The sequence below is a fragment of the Manis pentadactyla genome, chromosome 4 (genome assembly GCF_030020395.1).
Source record: "Manis pentadactyla isolate mManPen7 chromosome 4, mManPen7.hap1, whole genome shotgun sequence".
NCBI classification, from domain to species: domain Eukaryota; kingdom Metazoa; phylum Chordata; class Mammalia; order Pholidota; family Manidae; genus Manis; species Manis pentadactyla.
This window is the reverse complement of record NC_080022.1, coordinates 44,217,596-44,237,890: the sequence shown is the minus strand read 5'-3', so window position 1 is coordinate 44,237,890 and position 20,295 is coordinate 44,217,596. Positions and strand designations below refer to the sequence as shown.

Here is a 20,295-nt window from a genome sequence, read left to right as displayed (position 1 = left end):
CCACAGAGGGGCAGGGCTGGGTCCATCACTCCCCAGGCTTGGCAGGACCCACCACCCCCAGCCAGAGGATGGTAGCTGGTGGTGGGACAGGACACTGCCCCCACTCACCCCAGGCTGGGGCTGAATCCAGGGCAGCAACTGAGGCTGGTTGTCTGCATCCAGGACCACGAAGGTCATGAAGGCGCTGTTGATGTGCCTCCGGCGAGTCTCAGCCTCCTGGCGGTAGGCCTCCACGCACACGCCCACCTCCATGCTGAGGGCGAGGGAGAGCTGCTTCCATGCTGGACAGACCTTCTCGCAGCCATGCCCCTCCCAGCATGCCCATGCTCACACACATATGCTTGCATACCCGTGCACACCCATGCACTCCTGCAGTGCTCCACAGCCCAGATCAGAGCCCCACTGGCAGGAAACCCAGAATGGTTCCCTTTCATCAATGTTTACAGAGCACCTACTGCATGCTAGGCCCTGTGCTAGTCACGGGGAACACAGAAATGAATGAACCTGTGGGGTCCATGCCCTCATGAGCCAACAGCTGGAGGAGGGGGTAACAAACACATATATGAAACACGGAATATAAACCTCAAAGGGTATGGAAAGGCAGAAGAAAGGAGGTGGAGATGCAGAGCTCAGTTAGAAAACATGGTCATTATACACGTATTCACAAGTTCTCTAACCGCTGTGCTCCTGAACTCAGCTGCTTCTATTTCTGCATAATTGAGAGTCTTTATTAATTTTGAAATAGCAGCCACCATTCCCCCCAGCTCAAGAAGGTCTCTGACAGCAGAATGTGGACACAGTGCAGATGGAGAAGTCAAGACCTAGAACAGGGCAATAACTCGCCCAAAGTCACACAACTGTCAGGAATAGAACCTGGACTGGAAATCAGGCCTTGTGGCTCCTACTTCTGGGCTTTTCCTCTGCACAGCAACAGAACGTGCACTGGTCAGACTAATAATAATTAATAATAACAGCAGCAGCCATGGCCGACACTCACTAAACATCTTCTCCGGCAACTCTTATAGTATCACACTTCACTGAATCCTCACAACCGTGATGTAGTTGTGGTGAACCCCATTTTACAAGTGAAAGAACTGAAGGTCAGAGAGGTCAAGCACCTTGGATAAAGTTACAGAGTCAGTAAGAGGTGAGCCAAACTTGAACCCAGGGAGCCCGGCTCCAGATGCCTCACTTTTAATTACTACACTAACTACAATCTTTGAAATAACTGACAAAGATATATATTTAAAGGAAGCTTCCATGGGAGTAGGTATCTGGATTCATTCCAAAAATAAGGGCTCTGGGGACTAACTGTTGTTTCAGGAAAAGGGTAAGAAAGGGCTTGATAAGCTATGGCACACTGGTGAGAGGTGTCTCTGTGATCTGAGCAGTCACAGTGTGGTAGGCCTGGAGGCAGGAGCCAGGGAGACAGACAGACACACTGTGTATGTGGTGTGATCTGAGACAGCGAGAAGGCACAGGGCTGGCAGAGCCTACAGGAGGGAACACCAGAGCAGAACCTGGTGATGGCAAAGGAACCCAGCAGCCAGGCAGGGTTTAGACTTCACCTGCAGGAGGAGGGCTCCTGGCAGGTTTGCAGTAAGGTCCCTTCTCAAGTCAGGAAGAGCCCTCAAGCCCAAGAGGTCCCAGTTCCACCCATCCCAGCCCCTCACCTATGCTTGAAGGCGTTGTTCACAATGGCCTTGAGCACCAGGCGGTCCCCAACCTGGGATGGGCCCCGGAAGTGGAACATCTCAATGGCCTTCAGTGTAGGATGGGCACGGCACAGCCGGCTGGAGGAGGCCAAGAGTTGGGGGGAATAACAAGTGCCCCCAGAGCTTCAGTCACAGGCTTGAGCCACCTTCTCTCCCCTGTCCACAGACCCAGCCCAGAACCTCATGCACTGACCTCTGTCCCACCCATTCCCACCCAACCCAGTGACAGTTCTGCCCAGAAGAATAGAACTAAAGTTCCATTTCACAACTTGGAACACTGTGGTCTATGTACATGACTAGAAGGAAGGGGAGTTGGAGGTTACAGAAGGGCAGGACTTGGGGTAAATCCCTCCACCATATTCATTCCAACCTTCATATGTTAGCCCCTGCTGTTCCTACTACTTTGAAGACTTCCCCTTACCCAAATCCATTTGTCATTCAAGGCCTGGCTGAGGTGCTCCTCCTCCAGGAAGCCTTCCCTGACTATCCAGGATCTGACCCTCCTTGAGACCTTATCATACTCATAGTCTGGGCTGCCCAAAATGACATTGTTTATGCACTGTGTTCCACAGGTTAAACACAGAGGAGGGGCCATTTGAACCAGGCTCTAAAGGGAGAGGAAGAATCCCCCTTGCTGAAGAGAGTGTGGGTTGAGGGGGTGGGGGGAGGGCACTCCTGACAGAGGGAATGGCAAGCACACAGTCATGGAGGTTTGGGAGTGTTAGTTAGTGAACAGCGGTTCTCATAGCTACAAACAGACCCTGATATTTGGGGTAGAAGGAGCCTCAGAAGGGGCAAAGGTTATATGAGAAGGAAGGAATTTTATCTCTAGGGAAAAGGGAACAGTTAGAGAGGCTTTGTGGAGGAAGTGGGCAGGATTTTAGCAAAGAATGATGGGGGAGGCATGGTGGGAGGTTAGACCAGGAACAAAGGCAGGGTCTGAGAATGTGGGCGGTGGGAACAGGGAAGTGAGGAAGGGCAAATGGATCAATTTGCAGGGAACATAAGATATAGGAAGAGAGCTTAGGTGGGGCACGTCAACAGAAGATCCTAGAACCAGGCTGAGGGGAGTGGTGTTTCCCAGGCAGGCAGTGGGAACTTTTAATGGCTTTCTAAGCAGAGGATGGAATAGCTAGCTCATAGAAAACCATTGCTCTCTGGTTCCCTGGATCCGAAAGCCCTTGGCTACCCTAACAGGACAGTCGAGCTTCTGAAGCCTTGGCTGTCCGCACCGAGCTGGGGTTCCTACACCGGAGGGAGCTGGCAGAAGGAGAAGCTGGAAGGACAGAGAGGAGGCAGATGCAGCACACCGTCCCCCACCTGGCTGCAATGGTGGCCACGTTCTCCATCCAGGCCATGATCTGGCCCCCAAAAGTATTGCCCTGGTGATTGGCATGGGGCGGCAGGACCAGCTCCACGCTCTCCACACGGGTCTTCTCAGCAGGCACCATGCAGCTGCAGTCTCTGCTCTCCAGATCTGACCAGGGAGGAGGGGAGGGAAGGTGGCAGGGAGGTGAGATGGTTCTCAAGGGCAGGCCTTCCCCATGGGCAGACCCAGGCCCCCCCCACCAGATCTTTTTATGTACTCAGCTCCACATGTGATGGACCCGGATGAGGACTGGCAGGAAACAGGATGAGGGAGATTAGGCTGTCCCAGGGCAGCAGCTGGACACAAGCTTTAAGGCAAGACACACCTGGGTCTGAACTTCAGCTCTACCCTAAACAGGCTGTATGCCTTTGGAGCAGTCAAGTAACATCCCTGAACCTCAATTTCCTCATCTATGAAGGGTGGATGTCAAACCTGATCTGTCAGGACTGTGAAGGTGAAATGTGATATGGTTCTAGACTGCTCGGCACCAAACTCAGGAGACAGGCTTCCAAAAGGAGAGTTCTTCCCTCCCTCTGCCCTGACATGCCCTGTCTCTTAGGGGCAATGGCACTAGGATATCCTCAGTAAAAGAGGCTAGAGAGTGGGCAGGGCCTCAAAGGTCAGGGAAGCAGAGGCTGACATCCTCCACCCAACCCAAGGAGTAGCGTGTATCTCCCATCTCCCAGGGAGACTCCCCACCAGGAGGGGCCCATCTAAGAGGTGGCCTTCAGCTTGGCTTCTAGGCTGCTCAGGGACACCACAGGCAGCAGGAGGGGAGCTTGAGGGTGGCCTGAGCCAAGGTCAGCAGGCAGGATGGGCAGGATGGTCACCAGGAGCAACATGGCCTTGGCTTGGCTGGGGCTGAAGGCCAGGCACAGGCCAGTGCTACATGAGGCTGAGCAGTCAGCCAAGGGCTGGACTCCAGGCCAAGGCATTGGACCGGCCCTCTGGTGGAAGAGCTGTTGAGACAGGAGGGATTTAGGAGGGCTGCAGTGGGTCAGATGGCTCCCGGGGGCTTTGATGATGGTAGGAAGAGCTGGGCACCCCTGCCACAGGCCACAGGCCCCCATTAACAGGGCACATGGAGTTGGGAGCACAGCTCACTGCCCTCACTGGGGTGAGGTACTTTACACTCTCTCCCACTCTGGGTAGCTGAACTACCTTTGATTTGTCCTAAAATTGCCTCCTTTGGGTTTCAAGGAAGATTCCACATCGTAACATTAGGGAGTCAATGAGAAAACCCCAGGTCGCCCTCTGGGCCTTTGCCCAGTCCATGGCCTCTGCCAGGGAAACCTCTCCTCATCTCTCCACCTGTCCAGAGCCTGCCAGTTCACAGGGGAACTTTGTGTGCCAGAATTGTACAAGCTCCAACATACACTTCTAAGGGGAAAGAAGCAAAATACAGAACAGTACGTACTGTACCTTCCCTTTTGGGTAATAAGAGGAGTGCCCCTAAGTCCCCAGGGAATACGTCTGAAAAGATGCCCCAAAATGAGTAGATGGAGCTGCCTCTGGAGGGGGCCTCAGTTCTGGGGCCAGAGAGGCTTGCATTTCATTCTATCTCTCTAAGTAATCTATAGCTAAGTATTTATCTATATACCTATGTGTGTGTGTGCACACACATGCACACATGTGTGCTTTTAAAAAAAATCTGCAAATACCTACAGCATTCTCCAATGAAGTAGAGCAAATAGTTCTAAAATTCATATGGAACCACAGAAGACCCCGAATAGCCTAAGCAATCCTGAGAAGGAAGAATAAAGCAGGGGGAATTATGCTCCCTGACTTCAAGCTCTACTACAAAGCCACAGTAATCAAGACAATTTGGTACTGGCACAAGAACAGACCCATAGACCAGTGAAACAGGCTAGAGAGCCCAGATATAAACCCAAGCATATATAGTCAATCAATATATGATAAAGGAGCCATGGATATGCAGTGGGGAAATGACAGCCTCTTCAACAGCTGGTGTTGGCAAAACTGGACAGCTACATGTAAGAGAATGAAACTGGATTATTGTCTAACCCATACACAAAAGTAAACTCAAAATGGATCAAAGACCTGAATGTAAGTCATGAAACCATAAAACTCTTAGAGAAAAATACAGGCAAAAATCTCTTGGACATAAAAACATGAGCAACTTCTTCATGAACATATCTCCCCAGGCAAGGGAAACAAAAGCAAAAATGAACAAGTGGGGCTGTATCAAACTAAAAGGCTTCTGTACAGCAAAGGATACCACCAGTAGAACAAAAAGACATCCTACAATACGGGAGAATATATTCATAAATGACATATCCAATAAGGGGTTGACATCCAAATATATAAAGAGCTCACACACCTCAACAAACAAAAAGCAAATAAGCCAATTTAAAAATGGGCAGAGGAGCTGAACAGACACTTCTCCAAAGAAGAAATTCAGATGGCCAACAGACACATGAAAAGATGCTCCACATCCTTAATCAGAGAAATACAAATTAAAACCACAATGAGGTATCACCGCACACCAGTTAGGATGGCCAACATCCAAAAGACAAACAACAACAAATGTTGGTGAGAATGTGGAGAAAGGGGAACCCTCCTACACTGCTGGTGGGTATGTAAATTAGTTCAACCATTGTAGAAAGCAGTATAGAGAGTTCCTCAAAAAACTAAAAATAGAAATACCGCTTGACCCAGGAATTCCACTCTTAGGAATTTACCCTAAGAATGCAGCAGCCCAGTTTCAAAAAGACATGTGAACCCCTATGTTTATCGCAGCACTATTTACAGTAGCCAAGAAATGGAAGCAACCTAATGTCCATCAGTAGATGAATGGATAAAGAAGATGTGGTACATATACACAATGGAATATTATTCAGCCATAAGAAGAAAACAAATCCTACCATTTGCAACAACATGGATGGGGCTAGAGGGTATTATGCTCAGTGAAATAAGCCAGGTGGAGAAAGACAAGTACCAAATGATTTCACTCATATGTGGAGTATAAGAACAAAGAAAACAACTGAAGGAACAAAACAGCAGCAGACTCACAGAACCCAAGAATGGACTAACAGTTACCAAAGGGAAAGGGACTGGGGAGGATGGGTGGAAAGGGAGAGACAAGAGGGGAAAAGGGGCATTACGATTAGCACACATAATGTAGCTGGGGGGGCATGGGGAAGACAGTATAACACAGAGAAGAAAAGTAGTGATTCTATAGCATCTTACTATGCTGATGGACAGTGAATGTAATGGGGTATGTGGGGGGGACTTGATAATAGGGGGAGTCTAGTAACCATAATGTTGTTCAAGTAATTGTATATTAATGATATCAAAGTAAAAAATTAAATTAAATTTTAATTTAAAATTTGGGTCTAGAGACCCAAATGCATTTTGTGGATGACAAAGAGTTTTCTGTATATCCTAACTCCATCTTCACAGCTCCTGGGAACTGGGCAAGTGGCCCAAAGACTCCCCTTTCCCTGAAGGAAACCTTGAGACGAGAGGGTCAGCCAAGCCTGAGGCCACACATGAGTGGACATCCCGAGGAGATTCCTTTCCTCCTCTGTCCAGTGGGTGCCCAGGGCACAGGGGTCATGCAAGACACTGGCTGCCTTCCCCACCTGGGGCCACTCACCATCCTGAATAGCACAGTTGGCCAGGAGGTCCTTGATGGTGTCAGCGTAGACCAGCCGCATGCGCCGGCGCTCAGCCGCCACACTGTGCTCGGTCTTCTCCTCCTCGGTCCGAGGTGTGGTCTGCTTCAGCTTCACCTGGGGCAGGGGTGTGGAGATGCTCAGGACAGGCTTCCCGAAATAGCAGGAGGGCCCATCTCCCCTGCGTCATCTCACACCCAGGGCTGCTGGGCAGTTACAAGTCTTCATTCTCTCTTTGTCCCCATCTTCCTGTCTCCATGTTGACTGACCCATCATTTTCTTCCTCCAAGTGTCCCCAGTCCCCCTTCTTTGGCAAAGGCACACAGGATGAGGGGGAGGGCATTGCAGGACATGCAAGGGAATGGTGAGACCTAATAATCCGCGTGTGAGATGTACAGGGAGCAGAGCGAAAAAGGACAGGGAAGGAGCCAGCAGTCTGTTTGCAGGGCTGGCCGGGCCTTCCCTGGGCTGTGGATTCCCTGCAGCACCCTGACCTCCACCCCTCTACCAACTGGTCTGAACCCACGACAACAGGTGCCCAGGTGGCCCAGCAGCACCGAGCAGCCAGGTAAGGTCACTTACCTTAGAGACCTCCCGGTGGGCCACAAAGGTGGCCAAGGCCTTGCACACGTTCCACCGCTTCTCAGAGCACAGGTCCTCAGAGGCCACCTGGATGCCCACCTGACAAGAAGAGCAGGTAGAGGAGTGACAAGGGAGGACACAGAGCTCACCACCCAAGGCCCCACAGCTCAGTGGCACAGGAAGTCCCACCCCAGGCCAGGCCTCTGGTATTTCTGCATCACCTACTGGGTCTAGGAGGCCAGAGACTGGCGAGAGGGTCTGATTCTCCTGCTGGCTCCCCGGGAAAGCCACCTTCCTTTCCCGGGGTCTCTTCCCCATCTGTAAAGTGGGAGCGATCATACCTATCCTCACAGGGCTATTGAAAGGGTTAAAATGAGACTGTGTCTATGAAAGTGCTTGAAAGATAAAACATTGGCTGAATTGAAAAGACAGACGCCTGGGGGGGCAGAGGGCCCAGGGGAGACCTGGAAATTTATGGGGTGCCCAGAGGCACAGTCAGGACTTTATTTAAGCCTCAGTGGTCCCTCAGTAACCACAGGCCCAGCTGGGTGAAGTTGCCTGGGCCGGACATTGTAGGTAGGAAATAGAGTCCCTCTCCAGAACTCACAGGGCCCTGTGCTTCACCGAAGAGTCCTCCCATTAACCTCAACAACCCAGCAGCATGGCCGTCAGGCTCCCATTTTACTGATGGGGAAACAGAGGCTGTGGGAGGTAAGCTAACGGATGAAGTCCAGGGCTCTGCCCACGCCCACCCGGCTGCCTCTGGGATCAGTCACAGCGGCTGTCTTCCTTGCTTTCTCATGATCAGCTGGCTGCTGAAGAGAGGGTCTCAGGCTAGGTGTGAAGACCTAGGAGGCTAGGTCAACTCCCGTATTGGAATATATGTGGCTCGGTGACCTGGTACAAGTCCCTCGTCCTTCCTGGGCCTGTTTTTCCTTCTGTGTTACAGGGTGTCGGCCAGGAACATCCTGGAGTCTCCTGGCCCTGTCAGCTGCTCCAGAGCTCTGCTCTCTCCACCAGGGCTCTGAGTGGGAGTGTGCAGGCAGGGGACTGAGGGTGGAGAGGAGGTAGGAAATTCCCCACCCGCCTAGACACCCCCAGGCAGTGCCCACCCCACATACCTCCATGCTGGAGTTGAAGGCCCGGTTCACCTTGGCCTTAATATTCACCACTTGTCCAACACTGGGGAGAGAAAAGCAGCAAATGAACCTTCCAGAGGGGGCAGAGAGAGGGAACAGGGGTCCCAGATACTTGCAGGGCCTCTGCTAAGGGAAACTGGCAGGGGAATGTCACAGCTTACAGAGTACATTCACATCTGCAATGTCACCAGGTCCTCAAAGCAAACCAGCGAGACAATGTTAGTACCCCATTTTACAGGTGGAAAAGCTGAAGCTGAAAGAAGTGGCATGATTTCATTCATCTCCCCACTTTCCCCTGGTTCCCCTGTCCAGTGAATGCTCGAGCTTCTTTTTGCTCCTTAGGGAAGCTCTTCTTGCCTTCCTGCAGCCCCATCAGCTTCATCCCCCTAATACCTCTGCCAACAGATTGGTCTGTGTGTCTCCCACAACTTTTAAGCTCCTCTGGGGCAAAGATCATGTCTGTTTTGCTCACCATTGACTCTTCAAGGCCTAGCACATGGCACCTAAGTCCTCCATAAACAGTGGCCCGCTGAATTAATGCACTCCACATTTATTGAATGCTTACTAAGTGCAAGGGGCTACAAACAGAGGGTGGGAAGGAAAACAGAAACATTTTAAAAATGCTTACTTTGTGCCAAGAATTGTGCACTACCTCATGTGAGCCTCAAAATACGCTTGGCAGGTAGCTTTAGGGGGACTGAGCATCAAAGCAGGTAAGCTATTTTCCCAAGGCCACCCAGCTAAGAGGTGACAGAGCCAGGATTCTAGATTGATTCTGTTGACTACACTAGCTCCACTCTTTCCAATAGCAGCCTATCTCTCTGAAATGAGTCCCATGTCCTGAAGAACAGTCAGAATCCCAGAAAGAGGAACCTAGCCTGCCCTGTGCCTAACTGGAGGCAGCAGAGGGTGCCCTGCAGAGGGAGTGTAGGGATATGGCAGCAGCGGGCTTGGGATGCTGGCCCCATTCAATGCCATGTGACCTTGAGCAAGTCCTTTCACCTCTCTGAGCCTTGGCTCATGAACATGGAGAGCACATGCTAATTTCTTCCTTAAATAACACAGCCTCCTCCCCAAGGCTAGGAAGCGTCCCTCCCAAAGGGCCTGCTGGGCAGGTGGCAGCAGTGGACACAATGGAAAGAGCCACACAGGCCTGGGTTCCGGTCAAGCTCTACTGTGACTATCACACACCAAGTTGTGTGAACTTGGGTGAGTCACTTTGCCTCTCTGAGCTTCTGTCCTTCCTTGTCTGTAGAGCACAGAGAATGCATGAGCCCTGAAGGTCAAGTGAGAGGATGTATTCTTCACATCACAAAGAGGCAGCTCCCATACACAAAGCTGAGCTCTGTTCAAGCCCTTCCCCAGGACCCTCAGAGGACAGAGAGACATGTCAAATGACTCCACAGTGATGCTAACAGCAAAACCTAGACAACAGAGAACTTTAGGGAGCAAGGGGCCAGGTTTTCTCACCAAATCAATTTCAAGAAAAAATAAAGAGATGTGGGGACAAATGTGGGCAGGTTTAGTGCCTACAGATTAATAACAACAACAACCTAAGAGACATAGCAAACAATTGCAACATTATTTGCATCCTGACTTGAACAACAAAAATAACTGTGAAGCAAAACAAAATAAAGAAACTGGGAGATAGTGTGGGCAATTGAATGCTGACTGGATATTTAATACAAGACATTATTGTTAATTTTGTTTAGGTGAGGTAGTATGGTAATGGTGTTGAGGTTATGTCTAAAAAGAGTTTTCACCCCTTAGGGAGACATTTTGAAATATTTTTAAACAGAAAAACAACAACAACAACAAAAAAAAAAAACCTCCAGTTTTCCCCAGGTACAGCAGGCCTTTGCTAGCCACCAGTGTGATCCAGGCCCCTCCCCAGCTTGCCCTCCTTCCCAGGATCTTCTCTGGCTTTCTGTTCCACCCACGCCTTACTGTGCCCAGACTGACATTCACTGCACTGGATCCTGCAGCAGGTCCGTCCATCATGCACGAGCACACCCCAGCCCCAGCCCTCTCCTCTCTAGCTCCTCTGAGTGTCAAAAACTGTGTTGGAGGCAGAGACCTACAGCTGGCTGGGGCACAGGTCCACTAGCCTTCAAAGTACCACTAAATATAGTCTGACAGTATTGGAGCCACCTCAAACACCTCTTCCAGGAAGCCCCTTTGATTACTCTTTGTGCCACTACACCCCACCCCAAGACACATAGGAAATGTAGTTCATTGGTTAAGAACAAGGGCTCTGGGGCCAGACTGCCTGCCTGGTAGCATATCCTGGGGCCTTCACTAGCTGTATGACCTTAAACAAGTTATTTTATTTCTCTCTGCCTCAGTTTCCTCATCTGTAAAATGAGGATACTAATAGCCAGGACCTCATAGTGCTGTTCTGAGAATTGAATAAGTTAATACATTAAAAAGGCATTACAAATAATGCATCACTATTGATTCATGATTGTGACAAAGGTCTTACAAACGTAAGATGTTAACAATTGGGGAATGGAGCATGGGGTATATAGAAACTCCCTGTACTAACTTCAGAGATACAACTTTTTTGCAGATCAAAAACTATTCTGAATGATTAGCATGTATAATTAGCATGTGAGAGGGGCACGGGGAGGGCTGTGCAACACAGTGAAGACAAGTAGTGATTCTACAGCATCTTATTACGCTGATGGACAGTGACTGTAATGGGGTGGGGGGGATACTTGGTGAAGGGGGGAGCCTAGTAAACATAATGTTCTTCATGTAATTGTAGATTAATGATAACAAAATTTTTAAAAAAACTATTCTGAAATAAAAGATATTTATAAAAAGTATTACAAAGCACACGTATGTCAGAGATCATTATTAGCATGAGACCTACCCCTCTGAATTGAAATTATGTTTCTATGTCTGCCTCCCTACAGACTGGGAGACCCTGGGGCACAGGGACTACGCTCCTGTTGTGACCGTACATCCGAAATCAGCAATGGGCCCCAGTCTGGAAAAGGAGCAAATAGTGATGAAGGACGGAATAAATGAATACAGGGAATGGCCAAATGTTTTCCTTAACCGTAGCACACTGGGTCCCAGGAAATCCTGAATGAACCCTAGGCACTTGGTGTCCTGGGCTCTGGTGGCAATTAAGAAGCAGGCTGGAGGCAGGGGCACTGTATGCAGCCCGCAGCCTGTCCCTCAGCAGGGGTCCACATGTGCTTTGGGTGCCAGCAAAGCTACGCAGATGAAGCTCAGCACATTGTGATGGAAGGCTTTCTAACCAGTACAAATATTAAACAAAACAAATCCGGAAGGTACTGAGCTCCTCATCCCTGGAGGTATGTGAGCAGAGGTTGAATGGCCCAAGCTTCTGGCTCAGGCTTTGCCAAGGCACCTTGTCTAGGAACCTCCCTACAGTCCAGTGACCAATGACCCACAGACAAAGCTGGGGCTCAAAAGGCATTCACTAAGTCCAATCTCTTCCATTTTGCATATAAGAAAACTGAGGCTCAGAGAAAGAATAACCTCCCCAGATGCACACAACACCCCATGACATTGTCTCAGGCTCCCTCCAAACCTGGCTCAGGGATCCACCCCACAGCACCCACCAGCAAGCCTGCTCCTAGCCCACAGCCATCCCAGAGACAAGGCAGATCAGTCACTGCTCCACAGAGGCTGCTCCCCCTCCATCTGCAAAGACCCTCGGTTAGTGGGTCAGGCTCCTGGTGGCACACAGGCTGACCAGGCATGGAGACAGAGCAGGGCCCTGGTCTTGTGGTGGACAGACCAGAAGGACCGTGAGGCAGGAGGGACCACTTACCTAATGGTGTGCTCAAAATAGATATCATCCATGGAGGCCGTGACACAGGGGCAGCCAGCGTGCCTCTCCGCTGGCGGAAGAAAGCCATGTGTTAGCAGCCTCCCCATATCACCCAAGCCTCTGATCAAACGTCAGACCACCCAAACTAAGGCAGTGCCTCCTCACCCACACCCCCAGCCTTCTTTACTTTTCTTTACCATAGTTACTATGCCCTGACCCTGTTTTATGTACCTGGGTGGTATCTGCCTCATGTCACTCCTTTCTGCTAGACTGCAATTACTAGAGGGCAGGGGTTCTTGCCCATCTTGTTCCCTGCTTGCCCCACTCCAGAACAGGACTCTGTGTGTGCCTGGCACACAGTGGACAGAAGAAGTAGCTGATGAGTGAATAGTGCATATGCCATGCTGTTCTACACCCCAGCATCTTCAGTGCCCACACCTCTACCCAGTCAATCTCACCCACCTTTGCTTCCTTGCCTGAGTCATTCTTACCCTCAGGACTCTGCTCACCTGCCTGGGTCCCTCGGGGATCCCTCCCCTGCCCCCAGAGCTGGGTCAGGGCCTCTGGTCTATTCTCCTGCAGATCTAGTTCTGCCTCTCTTTCCCAGCCCCCATCAGACTGTGCTGGTGGGGCAGGCAGGTCATCTCTCTGTGCTCCCCACCAGTCTGTAAGCTCCTTGTGGGTTGGAAAATACCAGGACACCAAAAGGAATGAAATGACCTCAACTGAGCTCCACTCAGCTCAGTGTTGGGAGCTTGGTAAGAACAGCCACGGCCTCTCCTCCAGGCACCCTCGAGCCAATTTTGGGTTAGCCACATTTAAGGCTTTGCTGTGTCGGAGCAGGGACCTAAGGGTGCAGGGCCAACACTCAGAGCTGGAGGGAGAGCAGGTGTGCCGATGCTGAGCAACCAGAAATTGGAGAGGGAATTTCAGGCAAGTGGAGCAGCATGAGCAAAGGTCAGGAGGAGGAGCGAATGTGGCACTCAGGGCACAGGACCATCTCTGAAAATCAAGGCCTGCCCTGGGTGTGTGGGGCCAGCTGGTGAGGATGACTGTGCCAAGTAGCCTCACCAGACAGGCAGGCTGTGGTGTCGATCCACTTGAGCAGCTGCCCGACGCTCAGCTCGCCACGGTGGTTGGTGTGGCAGGGCAGCACCAGCTGGCTCATCTGCACCTCTGTGGGGTTCCGGTACGCCTCGCCATCTGCCATGGCTCCACGCTTCTCGGCCCTGGAGGCTGACTTCCAGGATGTGTGGCTGGAGAACACGGAGGTGAGGCCCTGGAGAATGGGTGGGACAAAGAGATCAGCTCACAGCAGGGTGGCCTGGGTCTGTCCCTCCCTAGGACCTGAGGGCTGGGGAGAGAGGAGAGAGCACCCCAGGGCCACCTCCCACCAGACCCCAACTCCAAGTGTGGTCAACACCTCTAGCCCAGGGTCTCAAACCCCGAGTGACTCTAGATGTCACTTAGGCCCAATTTCCTTTTGGCCAACAATTCCATGTTAACTCGACCTTGGACCCTAGGGTGAGGAAGGGAGAGGAGTATCATGCAGAGAATTTCGTGCTCCTCCCTTTAGCATGTGGGCCAGCTTTTTAAAGTTTTGCCTCAGACTGACCTTCATTCTTGAAAGAGTCCCCCTCTTTATGCAGTGAGCCCCGTAGCAGTCAAGCCTGGGGATTTGTTCCAATAAAGTGTTTTAAGAAGCAGCTCCTATTCCACCCTCCAAGGACCCTTGATCTTCAGACCACATCAGAAGCAGCACCTCTTTAGCACTTGGCTCTCCTGACTAGATGGGCTCTGGAGGTCACTGACAGCTGTCTGATCCAGGCCAGGGCTGCCAGCTGTAGAACCAGCAGAGAAAATCTTCCAACTCATGAATTAGAGGTAGAGTTTCTGCTCCGGGCCCAGTTTATCTCCGTCCCCAGACAGAAGCGGTGGGGAATGCCCGGCAGTCCTTGGATGGGGTGGGCTGGGGAGGCGGAGCCAACCTGCCATCCGTCTCTCTGGCCTGCTCTCCCTTCTCAGACCGTGAGCAAGAGCTGAATACACCTGCTTGTGTGAGAAAATGACAGGGACCCAGGCACGAGAGTTCCGATTCTCGTGGCCAGTTCCAGCTGTGGTGGTAACCGTCACCATTAACTTTATATAGCACTTACTAAGTATCAGATTCTCTTCTTAGCACTTCACATGTGCTAATTTTACCCAACAACAGACCCCAAGGTAGGTTCATTACTATACTTACTTTACAGACGAGGAACCTAAGTCTCAAAGACCAGTGGTGACCCCAGAGGTCTGGGTGCAGAGTCTGAGGCCGACCCACCATACCACACTGCCTGCAGGGCCTCCCGGAGCCCTGAGGAGCCCAGGGCCCTGAGCCAGGATTCGGCAGCAACGAGCGTGACCCAGTGCTGGCCCTGCTACACCTCCGCGTGGGGGCAGGGACAGCTCAGGGAGGTGACGGCTCTCATGCTGCGGGGTCTGTACTCCTTGGATAATTCTCCCCATGAGGCGTGCATAGCTAATTCAATAAGTTCAAAACACACTGAGGTGACAAGTTCACCATCACTGACCCCTAAGTGGTGGAACTTGGATTTGAGCCAGGTCTATCTGACCCAGAACAGCTTTTGGGTTCCCAGGGAAGCAGCTCATTCCTGAGAGCCCCTGGGTACCTTGCACTGAGGGGAGAGAGATGGGGGCAGCCACCCCAGGAGCTCCCAGCCTGGGTAGGGCCTGTGGGGTGACAGGCTGCCAGGCTCTTGCAAGAGTCTAGCAGGTTGCTCTGGTCCAAGCAGCAGGACCCGTCACCATGGTAACCACTGCCAAGGCATTTCTGGCCTGGTGCGCACTGGGGGCCTGCATGGATGTGGATGCGGGCGGATGGCTTTCTGGGTGTGGGAGACAGGAGAGCAAGAAGAAAGGCAGACTCCATTCACCCACCCTCCTCCCAAATCCCTCCCACAGCCAGGGATTCTGGACAGGACATTCCAGAAAGAAGCCCTGGAGAAAGCTGGGGACATGGGGGAGGCAAGATGCAAAGGTTAAAAGGGCAGAAGAAAGGGAGGCGACTGCTAGCTTTCTGGGCAGTTCTGGGCATGCACACGGGGAAGCCCACACACAGTGTTCCTGTGTTTCAAGCCTCTTTTCATACCACTGCCTAAGTGGGTCCTCACAAGGGAGGCAGAGGGTGAGGACTCTTCACCCCATCTTACAATCGAGGAAAGTGAGGATGGAAAAGTCCCTAGACCAGCAGTCAGGACACCTGAGTTCCAGCCCTCTTTCGGCTTCTCATCTGGTCAACCCTGGTTCCCACCAGCCTCTGTGGAAAAGAGTTCGTATCTTCCAACTGTACTACTTGCCTGGAGGCAGGACCCTCACCTTGTTCACTCATTCATTCATTCATTCATTCATTCAGCAAGCACCTCTGGTCCGGGCCCTAGGCCAAACATTGAGAACACAAAGATAAGTCATTCTAATCCCTTTAAGAAGCTCCTACTCTAGTGCTCATGCTTAGAAGGGCACACAGTAGGACCTCATCAAAGATTGGTGGTGAGACAACCAGAAACACACTTGAGGTCAAATCCTAGCCTTGCCCTTCAAGTGCTATGTGATACTGAGCAAGTCCCCTAACCTCCTGAGGCCTCATTAGTACTTACTAGGCAGGCAGGGGCAGGAGACTGCCAATCCCCAAGATACCCCAGCCCTGGCTCCAGGACCCTGAGTGTAACCCTGCAGGGCTCCAGCAGCCTAGCTGAGACTTCCAAAGAGAAAGCTAAGGAGCCCTGTCTCCCCGTCAGACAGGAAGTACTGTGCTCCTCCAAACAAGGCTCTGAGCTCCCACTACTACTCCAGGCAAACTGAGGGACAAGGCGCACTGTGGCTGTCCTCCCAGTCCACTTAAAGAGAAGGGTACAGAGCCCCCGGGCAGGGTGCATGCAGGTGGAGGGACAGAGCTGCACCACAGGCCCCAGGCACAGCCTCTCAGACTCCAACTCCTTCCTTGGCTCCTAGGCAGTCTGCCCACATCAGGGGAGGCCAGGCCTTCTCCTAGTGCCGCAGTGGGCGGGCAGCCAGCACACGCAGGCAGGGCGTGTGCAGCCCAGGCAGGGTTCGGCCAATGGGGCCTCAGCGCCGGGCCACTGCCCCTAAGACCAGTCACACAGAGAGCAGAGGCCCTGGATGGGGTCAGGGCCCAGGGCAGCCAGACAGGCCGAGCCCAGAGAGCTGACAAGGGGAGCAGAGCCACCAGGAAGGTCGGGAGGGCACCTGGAGGTCACAGGCATGCCCTCTCCAATAGCCACTGTGTCAGGCCCTGGCCACAGGCGCCAGCAGACCTGCAGATCTGATGATCCCAGAATAGGCCTCAGCTGGCTACACCCACGGGCCTGTGTGCTTCCCTCTGGCCACAGTCAGACCACAGACCTGCTGGGTCAGAGCAGAAGAGGCACTTCACCCAAAATTTCTTAGCTGGGGAGACTGAGGCACACAGAGGGCAAGGCTGGTCCAGGATCACACAGCTGGGGAGACAGGATGAGCCCTCCTGGGCCACAGTTCCTTCTAGGCAACTTAACAACCACTCCACACCAATAGACCCAATCTTGAGTAGCCAAGTCCCAGTGGTCCAACCTCCACAAATTCAGGCCACCCCACTGCCTTTCAGCTCAGGCCCCCGCATTGCTAGCTCACTGATCTGTTTCCACAGCCTGTCCACAGGCCACCAGTCTCTCCACCTCCTTCCAGCCGCTAAGCAGCAAGCAAGGGATCTTTCCAACAAGCAAATCTACCAACCAGACGACAGCCATAACTTACTGTGTCCTGCCTTGCAGGGACACTAGGTCCAATATTTATACCTCCTCCCCCCATAAGACTTCGTTCTGTCCCTTACGACCACCCAGACCTTTTTGAAGAGCAAGCCTGACCAGGCACCTCCCCTGCTCAAGACTCCTCAATGACTCCCTACCTGTCTAAGGATCAAGGCTCTGCTCTGCTCCTGCCAGCACCCACAACGGCTGCTCTCCCAGCTCCAGACCGCATGTGTCTCTTCAGAGCACCGCAGCCCCCAGCTCCACTCTCCCACCACGTGGATGCTGTCTCTGTATAGGATCCCTGTACCTGCCGCATCTGCCACAAGAGTCCCTCCTCCTCCTCTTCTTCCCCCAACCCTTGCTCCTTCCCCAGGGAGAGTTAAGGCCCCCTCCCCGACCCCTGCAGCCTCGCCTGTCCACCACAGCACTGACCGTGCTGTGCAGTCACAGTTTCCAGAGCCACCTCCCCCAGCAGACAGGCGTCTCTGCAGTGCAACAGGTTCAGGCCTGCTGCAGAGCAGGTGCCCAATACGTTCTATAAGGCAAAAGCTAATGACAGGGGAAGCCTTGGAGCTGAGACTAAAGACAAGGAAGTTCTGAGGTGCAGACAGCATGTGAAGAAAGGTAGACAGGAGGAGAGGCGATGGCAGTGGCTATGTGATGTGAACGGCCAGGACACAGGGGGGCAGGTAGCAAAGTGCTAGGCACCTGTGTGGGTGCAGACAGACAGAGAGAGGCTAAGGAGTATCCAGGAACCATGGAAGATTCGCAGAGAGGACTATGGCCAGAAAACAAGACCAGCCAGCAGAGAGATCTGAGTACCTTCAGGAGCTATCAGAAGCAGCAGGCCTAGAGCAGAGGAGGCCCACCTACCCTGGCAGGGAGAGGTAGGCTTGGGTGCCCTCTCAAATAACCTACCATGCCCAGGTTGTGCCCAGGCCTTGGGGGTCAGCTTGGTCTGGGCTCGAGTCCAGTTCCACAACTAACTTGTGTGGCCTCAGGGCAAGCTGCTCAACCTCTGTGGGCCTCAGTTTCCTCATCTGTAAAAATGGGATTATAATACCTACCCCAAGGACCACTGTGGGGATGAAATTAAATGAGATCAAGTGCTTAGAGCTCCTAGCACATGCCTACCATATGACTAACATTTATTGAGCACGTAGGGTTACCATTACAAAATGAGTTTGGGTTTCCTACAGAAACATAGCTGGGAAGGACCCGCAGCTCACACTGGACATCATCCTCTTCCACCCATGAGTTCCCCAGAACCTCCCCATGAAGGGGCAAGACTGCGGCCATCTGAGAGGTTCTGCGAGAATTCACAAAGCCAGCAATAGCAGAGCAGGATCAGAGCCCAAGTTCCCCCACTTTCTCTCCCTGCCTCTCTGGAGGATGAGGTAGGGCACTGGAAGGCAGGCGGGCCCCCAAGGGGCAGGAAGAAGCAGCCTTGGCCCACCCCCAGCACCACCAGTCCAGCCCCCTGAAAGGCAGCCAGACAAAGTGCAAGAGCTGCCAAACTGGATGTCCTACCCCCACAAAGGCAGCTCCAGCCTCTCCCAGAGACGGGGACTGCCTCCTGGTGGTTCCCCATCCGCAAGGCAAGAGTATATGTCAACATCCTAATCTCTCCTTCAGGCCTATTCCCTACCTTCTTACCAAAAAAGGCTCTGAGGCAGCCCGCCCAGGCACACAGGGCACACACAGGCTTCACATGCACCAGGAGCCAAAATGCAGGCAGAGCTAAGGGACCAAATAAGGGGGCAGAGGATTATGTTAGGAATGCAGCTGCACAAAGATGCTGCCATAGAGAATTACATTTGGCTTTGAGATTCCCAGGAGACAAGGCAAAAAAGGGTAGCAGTGGGTACACAACTCATAAGTAGAAAGAGCACTTGTCTATGAAGCCAGCCTGAGCACTGGGAGCAGGATGTCAGTGAGCTGTTCCATAGGTTTCTGATTGTCATATAACATCAGATCATATCTTTGTTCTAGAAGATAAATAATGGTCCCCAGTGCCCTGTACATACATCCTCATTGTACTGTTAGCTACAGGGTGGGTTGGCGCTTAAACATTTTTCAAGGTTTTGGAGTGGGAAAGGTAGAGAATTAAACCATTATTTTTTATTAAGTAACTCCTATATGCCATTCATTCAATTAACATTTATTGAACACCTATTATGTATCAAGTTCTGTGCTAGGAGCTTTCAAAGCTTATCTTTATTTATCAGTAATTATCCTGTGCAGTATCTACCCTGAGAGCCATAGCTGTTCTACCCATTTTACAGATGAGCAAACCAAGGCTGAGAGCAGGTACATTGCTTCTGAGCACTTGGAAAGTGGTAGAGCTTAAGACAACCCAGACCCACCAGCCAAAGTCTATGTTTACTTTTATCTCTATAGGATTTCCATAGGCCTTAGAGATGGAGAAGATGGAAGAGATTCTTCCCATCTGAGACTCAGTGAGAGGAAGCAAACTACCCCAAGTCACACGGCCAGTCAGTAGCCACAGAGAATAGAGGCCAGGGTCCCAACTGCCCATGCAGACATGACAGGCTGGTGCAGGCTGATCAGATGGTAGGCATTTCCCTTCTGACAGCTAGCTCTTGTGCTCTCCCAGGATGGGGGTTCTAGGAGGGTCTCCCAGCTTCTAATCCACCCTGTGCCCCCAATCTAGTGAGAAGGGAGGCAGGTTAGGGGACGTAATTTAGCCTCTGAGCTAAGGCCAAGCCTTCCTCAGTCCAGCCTCATTTCTCCTTTGGACATAGAGACTGATGGGGCATTTTCATTTCAGTGCCTCCCTGTAAGGTTGAACATAAATGTAACTTTTATCAGCTCATCATCCCAGAAGGCCTCGGACAAGGTATTTTACCTGTTTTCTCATCTATCAGATGGGGATAATAAAAGAACCTGGGATTATAGTGAGGATTTTAAAGATAGTGAACCCACCAGGATGGCTATATTCAAAATCACAGAAAATAACAAGTGTTAGCAAGGGTATTATGAAAACAGAACACTTGTACATTGCTGGTGGGAATACAAAATGCTGGAGCTGGTGTAAAAAATACTTCGATGGCTCCTCAAACAGTTGAGCATAGAAATACCATATGACCTTGCAATTCCAATCCTAGGTATATACCCAAAAGAACGGAAAACAGGGACTGAAACAATGTCAGGTTCATAGCAGCACTATTCATAATAGCCAAAAGGTGGAATCAGCCCCAATGTTCATCAATGGATAAATG

The 20,295-nt window shown here is 51.6% G+C and overlaps 1 protein-coding gene and 1 long non-coding RNA gene across 6 annotated transcripts in view; one reads left to right on the top strand and one right to left on the bottom strand.

The window, feature by feature from the left end:
• The window catches only part of ACOT11 (acyl-CoA thioesterase 11), a 49,791-nt gene that overhangs the window by 14,376 nt on the left and 15,120 nt on the right, over positions 1 to 20,295 (bottom strand). For all 4 annotated transcript variants that reach the window (XR_005030029.2, XR_008997013.1, XM_057500230.1 and 1 more), the window contains exons 2-9: positions 13,323 to 13,530; positions 12,252 to 12,321; positions 8,426 to 8,486; positions 7,305 to 7,403; positions 6,704 to 6,839; positions 3,036 to 3,192; positions 1,674 to 1,793; positions 109 to 253 (exon numbers count right to left, since the gene is read on the bottom strand). Coding sequence is in view for 2 of the 4 variants with exons in the window: in XM_057500230.1 (XP_057356213.1) it covers positions 109 to 253; positions 1,674 to 1,793; positions 3,036 to 3,192; positions 6,704 to 6,839; positions 7,305 to 7,403; positions 8,426 to 8,486; positions 12,252 to 12,321; positions 13,323 to 13,530 (996 nt within the window). In the remaining 2 variants the exon portion in view is untranslated. The remainder of the gene's footprint in view (positions 1 to 108; positions 254 to 1,673; positions 1,794 to 3,035; positions 3,193 to 6,703; positions 6,840 to 7,304; positions 7,404 to 8,425; positions 8,487 to 12,251; positions 12,322 to 13,322; positions 13,531 to 20,295) is intronic.
• On the top strand, positions 13,359 to 14,825 carry LOC118925407 (uncharacterized). Of its 2 annotated transcripts, XR_005030030.2 has the most exons (4): positions 13,359 to 13,522; positions 13,979 to 14,135; positions 14,277 to 14,373; positions 14,501 to 14,825. It is a non-coding gene; the product is annotated as an uncharacterized LOC118925407 (long non-coding RNA). The 2 variants fall into 2 exon arrangements; XR_008997014.1 differs by lacking the exon at positions 14,277 to 14,373.